Source organism: Kogia breviceps, chromosome 6 (genome assembly GCF_026419965.1).
Source record: "Kogia breviceps isolate mKogBre1 chromosome 6, mKogBre1 haplotype 1, whole genome shotgun sequence".
NCBI lineage: Eukaryota > Metazoa > Chordata > Mammalia > Artiodactyla > Physeteridae > Kogia > Kogia breviceps.
In genome coordinates, this window is record NC_081315.1 from 75,320,143 (window position 1) to 75,340,409 (window position 20,267).

The following is a 20,267-nucleotide window of genomic DNA, read 5'->3' on the forward strand; positions in this document are numbered from 1 at the left end:
AACCGGGAGACTTCAAGGCACATTGCCTTGCTCTGGGTCTGTGGGGTTTTATTCCCATCACTGGTCCCAGGAAAATGTATTCAAATGACAATCTCCTGTGCACACACGGACCCCCTGAAGTGACTGGTTGGGGGGGAAACAGCCTTACGCATTTTAACAGCAAGCTTGAGTCTCAGCCCTGGGAGGGCCACACTCTGAGACCATAGAACGTGGGCCTGCACTGCCCCGCTTCTGGCAGGCCAATGGAGGGAGCGGTGTGTACCCCGCTGTGGTCACTGCAGCTCAGACCCCGCCCAAAAGCCTGGGGCTGCTGGCAGTACACCGGGGCCCGGACCACACTCCTACTCTTTCCTAGAAACCAAATGCTGATGGGATCAAAGAGCTGGAAGCCACCTCCTTATTTGTGGGAACGGATCTTTTATTTCGTAACTGGTAAAGGGCATTTTCTATGCAAAATCGCTGCTAAGCAATTCACTATGATGCCTAATATACCTACCCTAATTCTTTTTTTCACTGATAGTCTCAATTTGCTCTTCCCCAGACACAGGTTTCTGGATTAATTGTGTTGATCTTTTCTCAATCAAAAAAGTGGTGAGATATCTCCAGAACACTAACTTTGTGAACGTGGACAATACGTTATTATTACACGTCCATTATTACAATGACCAGAATATTATTTACAATGCTTCAAAATTGGGTTTGGAATGATTACCTGGACAGGAGGCTTGCCAATGGCTCACATTTTATAAAAAGGATTTTAAGTCCATGTGTATAATGCTACCGAGATAGAATTCTCTAGGAAGAGAATTCCTCTTTTATTTATTTATTTTTTGCCAACAATTTTAGAGGCAGGGTGTTAAAACTGATTGAAGTTTCACAAGATTGACATTATTGCTTAAAGTGCTTGAATTGGTTACATTTTGTTTTAAAAAGGTACAGATTATTTTAAATAAAAACTAAAAAAAGATTTTTTAGCAACAAAGTAAAATAAATGAATGCCACACAAATACAGTAACTATTTTGGTTATACAGAAATGGAAGCCAAAAATAAATTAATGCAATACCGAAAAACAAATTTAATTAGGCAGAAACATAGGAAATCATTTTCCCTGACCCATGCCACTTACATGAGTTAATCACACTAGTGCTGATAAATGCCTTGACCATACAACAGCAAACGAGGGCAAAACATTTAGTGCACAATATTTTAATACACATGAATATACAAAGTTGATCAAAATGCAATGTTTAAAGATAAAATCCATCTGTAATAAAGCTACACTCCAATATCTAAAATAAGCCCTAAGCTCCAGTTAGAACATAGTTTCATTGTTAGGCATGCCCATGAAAATAAATGCATAGGGACCATTTCCGTCATTTTTTTCCCCATTTCATCTGAACTCCAAAACATACCAGGCTATAAAACCAATATGACTGGTTTCCTAGTCAAAGCACCACCCTCTTGTGCTGCTCCTTGGCTCTCTTCAAACCAGCCCACTTCGTGTTGCCTCGGAATGGAAAATGCATCAGAATGACAGGACTGGGCGTCAGCATTCTACCAACACTGACTTTCAAACAAGTGAAAGTTTTATCACACTGTAACATAATCTAGATGTTAAACAAGAAGTAACCAATAAAGCAAATATTCCTTCTCTTTTTAAAGTGGAAAACACTGCAACTTATTTTAAAACACCCAGCAGTTAAAAGAAATACAGCAGGCCTGCTCACTCCTGCCAGAAAATGACACACAAAAACCCTGGCCATTTGAGGGAATATTGCTGAGCCTTTGTGCTATTGTTGACCTCAGAATGGTCTCACACAACCCACACCATCTCTGCTTCACACAACGGAATGAGGGATGAAAAATAAAGAAGTGTTTATGTGCTCTAGTCTTCACATAAAGTGAAATGACTGAGGGGGAAATGTAGCTGCCTCGTGTTTCTTTCGTTTATTAAAGAGAAAGGGGGAAGAAGTTCCCAGATAGCTCTGAAATTTAAAAAACGTATGGAGTGTTGGTGGATAAGTGTGTTTTGGTCTTTTTTTCAATCTTCTTTTCCTGCAACACACAACCATTTTAGTGTCTTTGTATTATCTTCGATACTTATATTTTTATTCCAAAAATTTATCCGTGAATACTGAATTTTAACTAACCTTTTCTACTAAAAGGCATTATTGCAGTTAAGTCACTGGGAAAAACTTTTTACACATCAAAAAAAAAAGTACTGAATCTATGACTTAGCATTCAGATATTACTTCCATAGACTTCCAACTGAAACTTTTTTTTTCTAATAAATTAGCTTCAAGGGTCATTTCAAAGATAATTTTAATAGTTTTTCTCATGTATCAGTTCCAAATATATTAGGGATCAATCAGCGTTTTTTTAAACTTTGCAACCTGCAGTCAAATATATGGTTTATGTATATAGTACAGACAGCTCCCTGTATCTGTCACCTTCAACTGGAAAGTGTCTCTCCTTAAAAAAGAATGAAAACACACCTTCCAGGTACACCATTACTGCATAAGTTTTGTGGAGGAAAAAAAGACAAAATATTTATAAATATGAATTCACCTCTAAACAAGGCAAGGTATATTTTTATTACTTTTATAAAACAATAACGTGGAGATCACCCTGTTTTTGTCTTCTCCAGTGAAAGGTAAAACATTTCACTTCAAGCATGAACAGATGAAGTGTTGGCATGCTTATGTAAGTTGTGAGCAACAAACAGTTCAAGATACTTCAAAGATAAGAAATCCAGTTTTCATCTAGATAAAGTGCTATGCTCTTAATTGCTGCAAAATGGCCAGTAACATTTTCAATTTCAATTTTAGTTCACATTATGCCACAAGTCTGCATGTTCCTTCGCGGATTTATTAGGTAACAAAATAACAGGTTCACAGTATATTATAGCGTATGGAAGTCAACTGTCTTCCCAAAGGAAGCCAAGATCTACAACTCATAACATTTGTAGGAAACCAAAAACCAGCTCAACAGCAAAACACTGTATCGACCCTTTTAATAAAAGGTGCCAATACTCAAAAGATTTAATAAATACATATGTAACAATAAGTAACTACGGTGAGATGAGGTTCTTCCAAAAAACTCCGTTTGTCAAGCATCCTGGGAGTCTGAGCCAAAGAAACGCCACCGTTTTGTTCATCCCTCCACCTGCCCACTGACACTTCCTTTGACCCACCTGCATCCCCAGCTAACTCCAGTATCTCCTGTAAGGAAGGTTCCATGTTAGCCCTGGGACTTGCCAGGGCCTCAATACACAGACTGAAATGCTAAAACGTGAACAGCTGTACAATGCGGCTGATGGGAGGAAAGGTGCAGAGCCTTCGTTCTTCCTGGGAAAGGACGGTGTTGGTGCTGCCTAGCTAAGGAGAGCCGGGCGGAAGGCAGTCCCTGTGGTGTCTCAGCCCTGCCACCACTGACTGTGAAACACCAGTAGGATCAGAAAGGTACCTTGGGAAGCTTAGCGGCGCCGGATAAAGGAGATACAACTCACAGGACAGAAGAAAAGCATCACTAAAAACAAACAGCATAGAGCTATTTTCCTGAAACTTGGTTTTGGTAGAAAGATAAGAAAAGCAACTTTCCACTGTGCACAAAAGCTACCTCCTCTTGGCTTTGCCTGCCCTGAGCTCCACACCTCCTCAGCCTCTGGAATTCTCATGGCTGGGTGAGCTCAGCCCGGGGCAGCCTCTAGCAACCGTGAACGGCTCCTGTTCACCCTGTTCCACCCGGAGGATGAATTCAGTTTCGAGGTTACTCACTTTTGAACATTTTCACTGGCAAAACTTAAAGCTATAGTTGCAGCTCTAAAAGGTGAGCATCTACCCCATTCTTCTGTCCTTCCGTCAGAAAAGAGGCAGAGAAGCTAAAAACGGGAAGCAGTGTTTCCAGGGACAAGTTAAAGGAATGCATTGAAAGGAGACCCCAGAAGCCATTTAGGAAGATGAGCAAAGACCCCCAAAAGACTGTCGACGTTCATAGGAAATGTCATTCTAATTCAGCCAGACACAGCCAGTGGCATGGCATGTACCTGATCCTAAAATTAGCAAATGTTATTCATCTAAAACTCACTACAATCTGATTGCAGTTAACTCTACCTCAGACTAACATAAAACCACAAGTAGTGCTGCATGTAGAAAAACGAAGGGGGAGAGTCACACAGCCAGACCCCTGAACTCAGAGCCACGCCGCTGGTGGGCCGCTGGGGAAAAGGGACGTCTGCAGAGAAACCAGGTAAGAGTGCTTTGAACATTTCCCCACTCGAATTAGTCCCACAGTCCTTTAAGTTATTCTCTTGACTGATAGAATAAAATATATCCAGATTCTGAATTTTTTGATATATCTGATGTCAGGCCATAGAATTCTTCAATAGCTTGGGCATCTATTTTCTGCAAACAAAAGAGAAAACAATACAACAGTTTAACATGATTCCTGGGAGAAGGAAAGAAACACTAATGGAATGCACAAGAAAATGTAAGAAACACTATCATAAAATTGGGAACTTTCAATAGCAAATGGATAGCTCCACAGACCGGACAGAGGGACATGATTACATACATGGCATATCGTTGGGGAAGAAAGCCACCCTTTAATCTATCAGCAACCATAGGTGGGCGCTCTTTGAAGAAGCCAGGACTTCCGTCTTTCAAATGGTAAACTGGGGGAGCTCTTGGGAATAACCTTAATTCTTTCAGGCCATCAGAGTTTATTCCCTTTAGTGCTACCTTAAGTGGGCTAAAACAGACCACGTCTTTGAGTGTGGAATTCTCTCCAGCTAGTATTCCTTTACAACAAAATGAATGTGTGGAATACTCTGCTATCATATAAAGATTTCCAGGTTTAACAGATTGAGAAAATATATATTTAAAAATAATAATCAATACAAGAAAAATTTGGTATAATAAAAGAATTTTAAAAGAACTTTGAAGTTTATTATTTGGTCCCAGAGAGGGCTTTAGTCACTGTAGGAAACAGGACTTACGCGTGGGTGGCAAAGAGATCCCATGTCTACGGCTAATCAGTTAACAAGAACACAGCATTGATGAGTCCACGATCACACCCCTTGTCCCCTTCCAGGGAGAGTGGGGAGCAGAGGGATTTAGTTTTGAGAGAAATGTAAGTTGTTTTCAAGTCAGATTATGGGAAAACAGGCCTACTTTAGAAAATGTCCACACACACACATCCCCAAACACAGTCTCTGCCCCACTTCTCTCTGATACAATCATGTGCATACCAACCTCTACAATGTCATCATCAAACAAAAGCCAGAAGCCATGACTTTTCACAATAGTAATATAATGCCCACGATTAGGACCACTGGAAAAGAACAAAGAAAGTCACCAAGTTAACATTTATTTCTCCATAAAACTCTATGTAGCTCTCTACATGCAGTGATTTACTAGGAAAAAAAACCCCTCTATCTTCAGGACAGAGAACTTGGTATATATGCTTATTTCCACATTCCTTTGGCCACAACTCATGGAGGGACACCCAGGGGCCGGAGCTGTGCTGGGCATAAGAGAAAGATGAGAAAAACCTCATCTTAGTCTTCTAAGGACTCGTAATCTGCTGGGGGAAACAGACATTCAAATTCAACAAATATTAACGCATAATTATGGTACACCCACTATGTGCCAGACCCATTCTGGCTGTCGGGCTAAAAAGCAGTGAACGAAACAAAGTCCCCCCTTTCTTGAGATGAGGGTTGGAGAGGTAATAAACAAACTAAAATACAAATATAGTTCAATTGGTGGTAAGTGCCGTGAAGAATATAGCGGAGCAACAGGATGGTGAGCTATAGAGGGAAGGCACTATTTGATATAACGTGGTGAAAGAAGGCCTCTCTGATGACAGGACATTTGAGCATAAAGGATCTCCCTGAAGGAAGGGAAGAGGGGTGTGTGTGTGTGTGTGTGTGTGTGTGTGTGTGTGTGTGTGTGTGTGTGAGAGACAGAGACAGAGACAGAGACAGAGACAGAGAAAGAGAGAAGCCATGTGACCACGTGATGGAAGTGTTGGGAATGGGAAAGAGCAAGTGCAAAGGTCTGGGGGAAGCGTTAGGGGTGGGAATAGTTCTTGGCGTGTTCACCCAACAGCAAGGCAGCCAGAGTCCAGTGAGCCCGGGGTGAAGGAGGGACGGGAATGGGCTATTGCGGCTAAGATTCTGGACTCTGCTGTGAGGTGAGCCAGGAAGACACTTGGGAATTTTGAGGAATGACGTGATCTGGTTCAAGTTTTAGAAAGATGTGACACTAAAATGTATAATTACAAGCACGAAAACAAAAAGATACATTACACAAAGCAGAAAGAACAACCAAACAGCTGCTACTATGTAGTTGGATCTGCACAACGGAGGGAATTTTTAAGTCTAAATCTAGAGTTTTGTTTTGTTTTTTCAATGCACCATCAAAATTGGAAAGCTGAATTTGGCTTCGTTTGTTTTCTTTAAATACAACATGCCCCAAAGGGCCTGTTCCCACCTTTGTCAGGCCGCTCTCTCCCCTCCGAGCTCCAGCCCACAGGCCTCCTCTGTTTTCATACACATCACCGTTCCCATCTTGGTTCTGTGCCCACCGGAGCTTGCCTGAAATGGTCTTCACCCACGTTTGCCTTCTTGGCTCTTTTTATTCCTTAGGCCTCAGCTCAAATGTCATCTCGGTAGATAAATCTTTGCCGACCACCTTCCCTAAAGAGGTGCCTCTGTTGCTCTCTGTCATTGCCCCGATTGTTGCTCATAGCACTAATCAAAATCATGAAGTGATTTTGCAGTGGTTTGGTTTTGGTGGTAGCAGCCTGGTGCGTTTACTTATTAACTGTCTTTCCCGATAAATGCTCAGCTTCATGAGGGTAGGGCCCCTGTGTGTCCTGTTCACTGCTGTAACTTCAGATCTTGCTACGCAACCCAGGAAACAAGGGTCTAAAAATGCCTGCAGGCGAAATCAATGAATGAGGCTGCGCACCTGGGGCAACTGTGGGCCAGGCGGTCCTGGCACAAGAAGGAAGGGCTGAGCTCCCTAACCTCAGAGCTTTCCAGAGCCCACGGCCAGAAGCCACCTGCTCCGTGTATGAGAACAATTCCACCTCTAGTGGGGAGGAATTTAAAGAATCCTCATTAAATTAGTAGCATGCGTGACTCAGCACCAGCTCAGCCTTGCTGCCAGGGCTGCTCTGACCTTGTGCCCCAGTTACAGAGACTGACTATTCTAGAACCCAACCTCCTACTTGTCCCCCAGTTCTCATAAGTGGGTCTCTGCCTTGTCCTCACCAGCGTCCCCAGGGACTAGAGTCGGCACCCACAGAGATCCATACTGAAAACCCCTGCGTACCCCACACATCTGACTGCTTTTGCTTCTCCACCTCCTGTCCACACTGCCCACCTCGGCCACCAGAGACCCTCCAGGTACCAGGCTCTGCCTGCCCCCAAGCCCTCCTCCCAACCCAGTGTTCATGGCTAGTTTCCAGATCGCTGAACCCCCTACATTCTTTAAAAGAATTAACTGTTAGAAGTATTCTTCAGGGGAAACAGAAAGATGGCTTATAACTGACCAACAAATACAACTTTCTGAGAATGTAAGGCAATAACCTGTGACTTAAAGTTACTCTGCATGGGACAAAACATGAGGTGCTTCAGATGTGAAGTCACAGTTTCTGATACCATCCACTCAGTACACGGCAAGAAATCAATCCAACCATCCCTCCACGTGGAACCACGCACCCTCTCGGTAACGGTCTGTTCACCACAACCCAATCCAGGAGAATGGAGTGGAAAAGACACCTGCTCTGTGACGGGTCCTAATCTGAAACCTATAAGGGTGATGGCATGCCGATCCCAGGGAGGGGACACAAACCCGTCCCAGCTGAGCAAAGGATAGCAAACAGGTGAATTTTTGGCAGACTTTTCCAGGCTTACACCAAATTATGGAATAAAAAATACTTCCTCAGAAGACTTCCAGCAAATACACTTTGCTTCTCTACATCGAGGGGCCTTCTCTCTTACTCCCTCTTTTTTTCTGATTATGTACTTATTACAGAATACTGGGGAAAGACTAAAAACTGCATAAAGAATATTTGTTAAGAGTACATCTTAATCATTCAAAATGCCAAAAAAATTTAAAATTCCATCTACTGCTTCCAGTCTTTATTCACACATCTTAAACCACTTTTGAGATCATACTATACGTGTAACCTGGTTTCTTAATTGAAATCATAGCATAAACATTTCTTTCTCCATGTGATTTCAAACTCCATAAGTGTCATTTATATCCAATGGAGACTTAGTATTTCCCTTATGAGAGAATGTTTATTTTTATTATAACGTAATTGTTTTATTTTTTACTTTTTAAATTTATTTTTTACTATCTTATTTTATGTATGTACGTTTAGGTTCATTCTGAGGTGACAGATAAACCAGAGCTTGGAGGAGACTCCCCAAAGCACCATTACCGCTGAGTCTCACCAGCCGGCAAGGGTGCGGTGGGGTCCACCTGGCCCGGGGACAGCCCTCCCGCTTCTCTCCCGCCGCGCTCCCCACCTGCCCTCACCTGCCGCAGTGGACCACCACTGCAACCAGGTCGTACATGCGGTCCAGGTTCACCGCGTCGCTGGAGGTGTTGAAGAGCCGCAGTTCCAGGGGGAAGACCACCCGGTAAGACAGCTTGGTGTACCTGTGCAGCTGCTCCATGTACTTGAATCGCTTGAGGTGCAGGGCCAAAATCATGGGCAGCTTTTTGACTCTCATCCTAAGAAACCATGACGTAGAAAATCAGTGGTAGCCAACCCCCATGAGAGGAAGAGAATACACCGCCGCCTGCACAGATGGAGAGCGGGAGGGGTCTACCCAACTTCAAACCAGCAAACGGCCAAACCACTCACAAGAATGAAAGGATGCTCGCTTATGTAGAGCTGACTTCTACAGGCTCGGCTTGCTGGAGCCTAGCCAGCAGAGAAAAGCGCAACGGGGGGCGGGTGTGTGTGTGTGTGTCTCTGTTTGGTCAAAGGAGACATCCCAGAACTTTCGTACCAATGAAAATATGCGCAACTGCTCTGCATCACTGCCCTCTGCCTCCCAGGGAGAACAGTATTTGGACATACCCCCTGCACCCTGAGATAATGGAGACAAGGGGGAGAGTTTCTGAGAGAAGGAGGTTGGGGAGAGGACAAGCGGAAAGGTGCAGTCTGGACGCACAGGTTCTGAGGACCGACCAGCAGGGATGCCTCAGATACTGCCCACTGCGGGCCATCAGATAATCAGACATGCTGGGCCCACTCTCCCTCCCTACTCCTGTGCTTCTGGGCAAGTGATTTCCCTTCTCTGGCTCTCAGGTTCCTCGCTTGTAAATGCAAGGGTTGGCTTAGGGCTACATTTACCCAAACAGGCTCATGAGAGCCCTGGAGATGTTAACGGATGTGGGGTTTCTGGGGCCAAGTCTGCACAATGCTCCCTTCTATTCTGAAGTTCCTCCTCGCATATTAGCATACTGAGGGATTTGAGAAATCCTGCAGAAAAGGATTTTCTTTTGTGTTTGATGCAGCATTTCGCCAACTTACATAAACACGGAAAGCTTTTTTCACTAGATGACCATTAATATTCCTTGGTAGGAAGTCACAAAGACCACAGTTTACGTGGATAACTCCGCTAGAATAGAGGATTTTCTGGTTGCCTTCCAGGACCCCCCTCTATGAAGGTCCTAAATCAGTGTAAATGCCATTCAACTTGTGCACATTTTCAATGCATATTATTTGTAAAGGACAAATTTTAAGAGACTATTACTCAGAAATCTATGGAGTAAAAACCCTGTTCATAAAAATAAGCAAAATAACCATATCAGCAGAAACATTAGATTTATAGTGAACCCTGTATTTTTCAGGAACATGATGTTTTAATGTATAAACCTCCAGGGCTAAACAGAAAACACCTTCATGCCCCATAGGAAGACCTAGATTACATGGGTGGGAGCAGAGGTGAGTTCCTCGACCACTAGCAAGTGTTAACTCCTGCCTGCCACCACAGTGACTAACCTTTCTTAAGTTTTGATGCACCAAGAAAAGATGTGCATGTCTGAGGATGGAGGGCTGGGAGACTGGGCAGAGAAACTATTTCGACCTCAGCTCTAGACCCCTGAGGGGTTTAGGTGGTAGGAACGGGCATGTGTGAGTTACCCTGAATATACCACAACCATGGGCAGGGTAAACGTAACTCACAGTAAGGCTTTACAGGATAATTAAAAAGTCAAGTTTCTTGGCTTCTGGGGACAGAACACAGGGAAGGACTAGCTATTTCACATTGCCCAAGAGCTGGAACTGGCTGGTGCTGGTAAAAAGATGGGCAACTCTGGGTCCTGTATCAACTCAGAATATGATAACTTTCTTATCACCTATCCACAAACTGATGTTATTGATTTCCTCATGATTCCTTATTAAATTATTTCTTTCTTTTTTTTTTTTTTTTTGCCTGTCTTCTAAATAAGAAGTTCCAGTATTTAGGCAATACTAACAATATTATCGGGTGACCACTATGTGTTATGTACTATGCTAAATCCGTTTTATAATTTGCCTTTAATCCCAAGAGGAGAGTGCTTATACTTGCTCACCACTTGTTTACCCAGCACGAGTATCTGGCACATTGAATGAATGAATGAATGAACAAACAGACGAAAGGGCAACTTCCCCAGGTAGGCGCTCTTATCCTATTTTACCAGTGAGGAAGGTAACTGACTTCTCCAAAGCTACCTGGCTACAAGCCCATGGAACTGGGATTCAAAAATCAGATCTGTCGGGCTCCACCGTCTGGTTCCTTCTGACGACACAAAGCCACCCCCTGAGCTAAACCCTTTACGTACCTTTTCTGGGCTTCCTGTTTGCTGCAACACGTTTCACAATAATACTTCTGTTCACTACACAGTGTTTCTGTGTTGCTGAAGTCTCTGCAGAGAAAAATATTTTCAACTTAAAAGAAGTCCAAAATGCACTCAGTTTACCATGTTTTAAACCCCCTAGTACCTGCAGGGTAATTTTTAAGTGAATGTGGGGAAGAAGTAATGAGAAAAGATCCTTCTTAAAAGCAGGTGCTATGACACATTAGAGCATGTCCACTGGGCTGGGTTATGATTTCACCACGAGAGATTTTCAAGTATAGCTTTATTTAATGGGACACAGATAGATCTAAATTAGGATTTCCAACTGATTCGGAAAAAAAACTCAGGGTTTAACAGAGAGTACCTGTAAACTGGAAATAAAATTACAATGGAAAAATACTAACTCTAGTAAAAGCCAACCATTTCAGTGAAAGTCGAGTCCAAAAATGTCAATCACACAAAATGCAAAGCATCATTATTACGTGGTTAATGAAAAATGGTCTGTCTCAGGTGGTCTATATTTTCAAAGAGCACAAAAGTAAAGATAATAAAATTTAAAGCATATTCAATGGCCCCTATATTGAACTAAGAAAGTCCCAAATAATCAGGAGATGTCTACCAACCCCCTGTTCCCCACACGCCAGAAGATAACTTCAGCCTGCCCCCTGAGAACAAATGCCGCTGGGGTGTTATATCTGTATTCACCTTATCATGAGGTTTTACTGTACTACCTATAGTTTTCATTTTTTAAATGTCATGGCTTTTCATTCTTCTCTGGTCACTGAGATTCTACTTAGCATTCCTGTAGTACTGCTTCCAAGGCTGAATAGAACATTCAAGAATATCATAATACCCCAGAGTCTTGAAAAAGTCCATGACATTTCCTTATTCATAGGGAGTGTCCTAGTACCAGAATGATCAGATTTATTAAATAGAAAACGTTATTTACATGGTGTTAATGACTCAACCACTTAAACAGAGCTTATCAAGAGAAAACGTAGGTTGTTCATTCATTAAATTCCCCAGTGGCTACTGACAGTAGCTAGGTGCTAGCTACTGACAGCACCCAGCTAGGTGCTGGGGATCCGCAGAGAACGCCTGCCCTCATACAGCTCACAGTCTACCAGAGACACATGCGAGAAGCCACTTGCAACACTTAGTGTTCACTGCAGGCTAAACATAAATCATTTCACACTACTGACTCCCCTGCTTAAAATCCTCCAATAGTTTCTCGTTGCAATCAGGAATAAAATCCAAATTTCTTACCATGGCCAACAGACCGTCTGTCTTCAGAGTCCTGGCTGCTCTTCTGACCCACCTCCCGCCCCACCCCATCTCCTTCACTCTGCTCCAGCCCCGCCGGCTGGCCTTCTGTGTAGCTCCAGAGTGCCACACTCTCCCTGCCTCGGGGCATTTGCTGCTGTTATTTCCCCTGCACTGACAGCTTCTTTCCAGATGCTTCCATGGCTGGCCCTGCTCACTGCTCAGAGCTCAGCCTAAATGTCACCTCTTTAGAGAGGACTTCCCCAGCCACTCCCTCCAAACCCATCCAGCCCCCACTCTATTGCTGTCTTGTTTTCTTCTGAGCACGTATCACTATCTGAAGCATCCTCCTATTCACTGGATCACCCGCCTCCCCTCTGTGTGGGCAGTGACCCTGTCTGTCTCACTCACTGCTAGAACCCCAGCACTGAGAACAGGCCCAACCCATGACGGCCCTCGATAATGTGGGTTGGCTGAACAAAGGAACAAAGAGAGAATCGTGTGTATAAAGTCCAGGGGAAAGCACAGAGGACAGAGAAATGAACTGGGATTATTCAGGACGTTTCCCCAAGGGGTGATATCTGAGTCAGGTTCGCAAAAAGGGAAAGTGATCCAGGGGAATAAGAGGCCAGGGTCCCAGACAGAGTGAAGGCTGAGGCCCAAAGGCATGAATGCAAGGTAGAGAGCGCGCTTCTTAGAAGCTGTGTGGACCGTGTGGCTCTCTAACTGGTCTCTGCAGGGGCGACAGCATCAGACAGTGCTTTTTGGATCACTTCTGGCAGCGCTCTGGGGGAAGGACTGGAGGGGGTCGAAAAGCAAGGAAACAATTTAGAAGGCAATTACACTCAACCCTCAGATTTCAAGTGCTTGGTGCCTAATACAGACTCAAACTTAGCTGAATGCATACTAGCCAGCTCTTCATGGAGTAACTGATGTGAAATCTCTTCTTGGAGCACACACGGTTTATTGGGGGTGGAACGGAACAACCAAGGAGAAGGGGCGGATGAGCCCGGGTGACGGTGGAGATTCACATTTTTGGAATGTCTACCACAGACAAATCTCTTTATCCAACTTAAAGAATCAGAATAACTAAGGCAAGCACAACAACAAATAAGGAATTAAATACTTTCTACTCTCTCTTATTGCCCCCCCCCGCCAAAAAAAGCAGAAGTTTTTGTAGACCCACTCTGTAGAAATATAGCAGAAGTTGGTACCAAATGTGAAGACCTGATTCACAAATAACCACCATCCTGCCCAGCCCTAGCTGGCTGGAAGCTCAATGACACAGGAGAGACAGGGTGATGCTTTTGAAGCATCCGTGAGTTGAGAATTGGAAAATGTGGCTAAGTTAGGAAAACAGAGTGGCCCCGGCAAGAAACTGAGGCAGAGCAGATCTATCAGGTGATGCTATACAGTTGTGGGAAACAAAAGCAGGCAACAAACGTTGAGGAAACTTTTCAATGAGAAAATCAAAGAGAAGAGGAGAGAGCAGAGAGGTCTTTTTGACACTTGGGATAAATTACAACAATGCACAGAGGAGAGGTTTTACTGGGAAAACACAAAACTCTTTGTATTTCTTTAGAAAGATTCAAAGTGGCAATGAAACACTTTTTAAAAATACACTTTGAGAACAAATCTAATATGAAACACATACCTTTAAACTGAAACTATGAAACCTAATGGAAATGTATACAAGAAAACTTGAAAAAAATGGAGAAAGACTATGTTCCTGGGTAAGATGGCTATAGGTTGTAAAGATAGCTACCATGTCCATGTTTAATGTCTATGTTTGATACATTTTTAATTAAAATCTTAACTTTTCACTCAACACAATAGCTAAAAAAATTGAATTTAAAAGAATTCTCAAGCTAGGCTTCCCAATAATTTTCATGTCATGACCCACATAAAATAATGGTGCTACGTAGAAATGAGCTGGGGTACACCGATGCGGCTGCTTCTCCGGCAGCTCCAGGCTCTGCCCAGCCTCCCAGAAGCTGAGGGGATCTACACGCACCTGTAACCCATCTTCTGGGGCACACCAGCTGGGAAGCTTTGCTCTAGAATCTGCAGCAGTGGTTCACCCAGCTGCTCATCAGAATCACCTGGGGAGCTTTAAAAACAATCTCAATCCCCCCTCCCCCTCCCCCAAGCCTAATTAGAACAGAATCTCTCCAGGTAGAACCCAGGCACTATTGTTTTTGAAGCTCCCTAGGTGGTTCCAGTATGCTGCGTGGGCTGAGAGCCACTGTCCCCAGTGCTTTGCAAATATTAACATGCACTCATGCACCGGGAAATCCTGTCAAGACGCAGGCTCTGAGTCATGCACTCATTCTTGGAGGAGACCTGAGATGCTGCCGTACTAATGAGATCCCAGGTGATGTCAGCGGCACTAGTCCACAGACCCCTGTTTGAGTAGCACAGATCTAGAGCGGGGGTTCTCAAACTTTGGTGGTATCAAAACCACCCAGAAAAATTAATTAAAAATAGATGCCCAGGCTCACAAAAGTCGAATATGGCCTGGGCCTCAATTTTTACCAACTTTCCCAGGTGATTCTGATATGCACCAAAGTTTGAGAACTATTGACTAGAGTATTAAAGAAGGTCAAAAAAAGAAATCCAAAAGAAAGACATGTCAGATATTAGCAAGCACCATATGTAAATAATAACCAAAAGCAAGACATAAGTGAGGGAAACAGAGAAACTAATAGATGAGCATATGGCAATGGATGTGTGATGGGGATGCGTGTAAACTTAGCACCTAGAGGAAGTTTCCAAAATCAATAGAAAAGACATTTCTTTAAAAGTAGAGTAATTAAAAAAATAGAGCTTTGGGAGAACTAAAAGGCTGACCTCCCTGGCCCTGGGAGAATGGGAATTTTTAATGACAGGAGGACACAGGAAGAGGAGAGCGGTTTCAGAACATGGAGCACTTTGAGGAGAAAGGTTCGCTTCTGTGCAGGAACCACAGGGAGGGACTAAGGACCTGAAGCAAAAGACAAAAAACACCAAAAAGGACATAGGGGGGATAATTAAGATAAACTTCATGTAATTTAAGTTTTTGCCTGAGGCCATCCCTTAACTTTTTAAAAGAAAAAAAAAAAACTTTCTCAGTATCCTCCTATGATACAGATGGCTCACTCTACCCAAGACACAGTGCTGAGATGTGAAATATTAGAATCATAGCTCAGCTACAATATGGCTTTAGTGCCTTCTCTAGACCTGTATCCTGAATTAACCACCATTTATATCATCATTTCTCTGGGACAAAAGTAATTGATCGTCTAAAGCCCTTCAGGAAGGAGGTGGCAGAGATCTTACATTTAAATCCTACAATGTTAGCTTGATTTTTAACTTTTTTCAAAATCAAAACAAATGATAAAATATCACATCAGGAGAGATGTGCAGCCATGATGTTAAAGAAGAAAACTCATAATTCTAGTTTGAGAAAGAAACCCTCAAGAATGCAAACCAAATTAAACCATGAAAGGGGCCAAAAAAGATCATAATCATTCCTCCTCTTTTGTCTCAAATAGAAAAAGCTAATGGATCAGCTGGCATCATTTATTCCCTGGAACTTTCTCCTGCACTTTGTTCTTTTGGGAAAGGCTGGAAAGCTGCCACCCCCATCACAGAACTCTCAGTGGTGAATAGCAACACCTGGCAGGCCTCTCTTTATGTTGGGGAAGTGAGACCTTAGGCATATATGAGGACAGGTCTAGGTAAGTCAGTCAAGGTCTATTTTAAGGATGTAAGATGGGGTGGGGCAGGCACTTCAGGAATATCAGCCTGGACAGTCAGATGAGAATCTGATGTTGTTTAAAAGGTATTCTGAGGCTATTCTGTACCCACCCATCCTGCTTTAATGCCTCCACATGCCTCTAGCCTGCCTTCATCAGGTATGCATCGCCAATATACACATTTCTCCACGTAAAAGAAAAGGGGGGGGCGGACACATAATTCTGGGTTACTTTTGTTAATAACAAGGTTCCCCCAAATTTGAAATTATAACTAACTAAAGTTAGCCCTTTACCTGGTTGGTCTCAAAGCTATAGTCACTGCCATCTACCCTTTTGAACAGCCCAGAATTTCTTAGAGGGGAGGGGAACAGTCAGCCTCCCAAACTAACTCCCCTTCTCAAAGAAGCAGAAATGGGCAAGTAATAATACCTTTCCTCCCACCCCCTCACCTACGACCAGCGCTGGCACAACCTTAACTTTTTCAACTCCCTGTGAACACTAAACCCTGAGGAAATCAAAACTGGCTGCTTTTCACAGGGATATTAGGAGCCCATGCCATAAACTGAACCATTCAGAAGAAAAAAAAGGCCATCCAGGCCCACAAAATGCTTTGCAAACAAAGAGGTAACAAATGTATCCTAGACACCTGGACCCAAGGCGTTTGGAGACAAGGGATGAAACGTCAGACCAACAGGAGGTGCTGCAGTAACTCTAGGGGGTGAGGGTAGGCTCAGAATCCTGGGAACTGGAGAGTAATCAGCCCCCAGCTCACACAACACATGACGCTCAGATGGACCAAGATGCTCTTCCAGGTTGGAGTTGGTGGCTTTGCCCTGAAAAACGACTTTCTAACAGCCAAACGGCCACAGCAGGTCTCTTTAATCTAGTCTAAAGAGTTCTAAGTAACCTGAACTCCTGATAGAACAATTCTGTTACACAATTCCCACTGATAAAGATCAACAGTGGCTTGAAAGAGAAAGACAAATACCATGTGGTATCACTTATATGTGGAATCTAAAATGTGACACAAATGAACTTATCTATGAAACAGACTCACAGACATAGAGAACAGACTTGTGGTTGCCAAGAGGGAGGGGAGGTGGGGAGGGATGGACTGGGGGTTTGGGATTAGCAGATGCAAACTATTATATAGAGACTGGATAAACAACAAGGTCTTACTGTATATAGCACAGGGAACTATATTCAATATCCTGTGGTAAACCATAATGGAAAAGAATGTATATATATGTATAAATGAATCACCTTGCTGTACAGTGGAAATTAACACAACATTGTAAATCGACTATACTTAAATAAAATAAATTTTTTTTTTTTTGGTGGTACGTGGGCTTCTCACTGCTGTGGCCTCTCCCGTTGCGGAGCACAGGCTCCGGACGCACAGGCTCAGCGGCCACAGCTCATGGGCCCAGCCGCTCCGCAGCATGTGGGATCCTCCCGGACCAGGGCACGAACCCATGTCCCCTGCATTGGCAGGCAGACTCTCAACCACTGTGCCACCAGGGAAGCCCTAAAATAAATTTTTAAAAATAAACAAAAAAATAAAAATCAATAGTGCCTTGTAGTGACACAATAAAACGTCTCTGAGCTGAGGTATCATAAGCAATGGGAAGGCCCACCTGACCACCTGGTCTACACTGGCACCCCCAATACCAGGCACGCTCTAGACGTGTTTAATGTCCTTCAAAGCACTGATCCCTGTCCACGGACTCCCACTAGACTGTAAGCGCCATGAGATGCATACCTGCCGCTCACCCTCGACCTCCAGTGTCCAGAACAGAGCTGAGCTAATTATAAGCGCTCATGACCACTTGTCGAAAGGAGGAGAAGACAGTGAGGACGGGAGAAGGGAACTGTGCCTCTATATCAACTTTGAGCACATTTTCAACACACAAGTCAATGCACAATAGCTACAGTAATCCTGGGCATGTGTTGCTCTTATGCTCTGGGCTCCTTGCCTTTCCTCAACCGTCATTAAGATGAAGTTTTTTTCCATAAGTGAGCTCCATACAATGCTGAAAGATGGAGGAAAAGGTAATACCCTCATTGGTTCTCAGCTCAAAAGTGCATAATTTTTTTTTTGGCCACGCTGCACAGCTTGCGGGATTCTTAGTTCCCCGACGAGGCATTGAATCCCGGCCGCAGCACTGAAAGCTCCAAATCCTAACCACTGGACCGCCAGGGAATTCCCATGTTTTAAATAATAGAATAGATTAGCTTAGAAAAAGAAAGTAATGGTAGGCATCTGTAGCACTTTTTAACTTAATTGTGTGACTCTGTGACTGTGTGTGTCTCTGTGTGTGAGAGGGAGAGAGGCCGATGAGAGCCCAAAGCACACATCTGTATTAAAGATCAAAACCTTATTTTTAAACTTAATGACTAATGACTTCCACTTGATCCTCTCTCTCCTCAGCAGGACTCTTCTCCAGACCACATACACTTATTTTTAATCTCTCTTAAGAAAGAAAAAATAGAAAATAATAGGATTATATTGGTTTAACAGAAAGGAAGATTATGTCCTGAAGAAACAAAAGATGTCCCCCCCCCCATGTACTTACTAGCCTGATCAAGAGCTCAGACCACTGTCAGAGTTCATGAGGTTACCTTAGACAGTGGGTGATAGATGTGTTCTGCTCCACATCAACAGAAAGGTCAAGAAAATCTTCATCTTTGCTACTAACCTGGAGCAAAAAAAGAAAAAAAAAGCATTAGGCACAAAATACATAATAGACAAGTGGATAAAACTTTGAACACCTACAGGTAACCAGAAACCATAACTGCAGTAAAAGTCAGGTATGGCTTTGTATACTCTCTAGCTACCAGTTACCTTGAAAACAATCCAAAACAAGAGAAAATCCTAAATTCTCCATTTAACCTTATCTGTGTCCAGCTTTGATTCAGGCCTTTCATAATTAAAACTCAACCAGATTTCTCTTCCTGTCCATTCATTTCCCCCACTGTTTCAAAGCAGGAAACATCAAACAGGTATCCATATAGCTCAGCCTGGCAGAATGATAACAATGGAAATGGAAAAAGGACAAGAGCCTTAAAAAACCTACTGCTCAGATGATCACGCTCCATTCAGCTGCCTGCACTTCTTGCCAGTCCCCTGAAATCACTCCCTTCCTCCTGTGCCTAGTCATTCAAACTGTGGGGAGGGCCCAGGGGCCGAATGTGCTATGGGCTGGAGGGTCTCTCTCTCTCTCTCTCTCTCTCACACACACACACACACACACACACACACACACACACACACAGAGCTGTCCTCTGGCCCAGGAAGTGGGCCTTTGTAGAACACGCCCATGCTGTCTGTGGTACCACCCAGACCTGGAGCTGGCCGGGAGCCTGGGATCACATGGGCCCAGCAGACTGGACTGCTCTCAGCCACACCCATCACCAGCCCTGGCCGTTTCTTGGTCTGCACAGCTGACACCATACCAATTCTGGGTCTGTACTTATCAAAGCTCACTGAGTGGTGCTTGCCTTCCAGCAGCTCACCAGCTACCCTGGCATTTCACTGTCTTGGAGTGGGAGGGACAAACTAGCCCAGCAGGAACTTTGAGGTGCCCAGTCAGTTGGCAGCAAAACAAAAATAATACTCCTGTAAGTGAGACAACTATCCTATGACCCAATACTCCAATAGTCAGAGATGTGGACACAATCCTTTATACTTTTATTAGTATACCCAAGAATGGATATTGGCAGACTGCCCAACTCCATATCCTGTCTCTGCCACTTATAAAGTGGATGACACTAGGCAAGGTATTTAGCCTCTCTGTACCTCAGTTTCCTCATCTGCAAAGTGAGAGCAGTAAGAGTGTCTATTTCATAAGGTTGTTGTAAGGATGAAATAAGATAATACATGTAAAGTGCTTTAAGAAGTAAGCACTCAACAAATCAAGGACGGAAAAAACATTTAAAATGGCCTAAAATGGTCAAAAAGTTGGGAATGGGTTACTACATTGTGAGTATCATATTAAATGAAACATGAGACTGCTCTCCTGCACTTCCACAGTCACCATGAGGAGGGTAACCCAGGCTAGCCCACTGCTTCCCAGAAAAAGATGAGAGACCCACAGAGGAGAGCTGTTCTCACTAAGGTGCCCCAGCCAAGCCCAGACAGGAGCACCATCCCCACCGGCCTCAGACACATACGTGAGACAGCTGAAATGCAGACGTACGGGCTCAGCCTTGGCCAGTTGGATCAGGCGACCCCCCGCCAACCCATGGTTGCATGAACTATAGTAAAAAAATCAGAGTGGATTTAAGTCTCAGAGTTTTAGGGAAGTTTGTAACAAAGCAACAAATAACCAATACAACTACTCAACAGGACAGGCATTCCTCCTATTACTGAACTTGGCAGATAGTGTGTTTCTTTCA

At 43.6% G+C, this 20,267-nt stretch overlaps 1 protein-coding gene across 2 annotated transcripts in view; it reads right to left on the reverse strand.

Annotated features, from left to right (window-relative positions):
- Nucleotides 1-1,052: 1,052 nt before the first annotated feature.
- Nucleotides 1,053-20,267, reverse strand: part of USP46 (ubiquitin specific peptidase 46) — a 62,466-nt gene continuing 43,251 nt past the window's right edge. Inside the window, exons 5-9 of one of the 2 annotated variants that reach the window (XM_059066264.2) lie at nt 18,492-18,568; nt 10,855-10,938; nt 8,557-8,754; nt 5,254-5,332; nt 1,053-4,404 (exon numbers count right to left, since the gene is read on the reverse strand). In XM_059066264.2, the coding sequence (XP_058922247.1) occupies nt 4,303-4,404; nt 5,254-5,332; nt 8,557-8,754; nt 10,855-10,938; nt 18,492-18,568 (540 nt within the window). In that variant the 3' untranslated portion in view covers nt 1,053-4,302. Of the gene's footprint in view, nt 4,405-5,142; nt 5,333-8,556; nt 8,755-10,854; nt 10,939-18,491; nt 18,569-20,267 lie in introns of those variants that run through there. The other variant, XM_059066263.2, reaches the window with a different exon arrangement.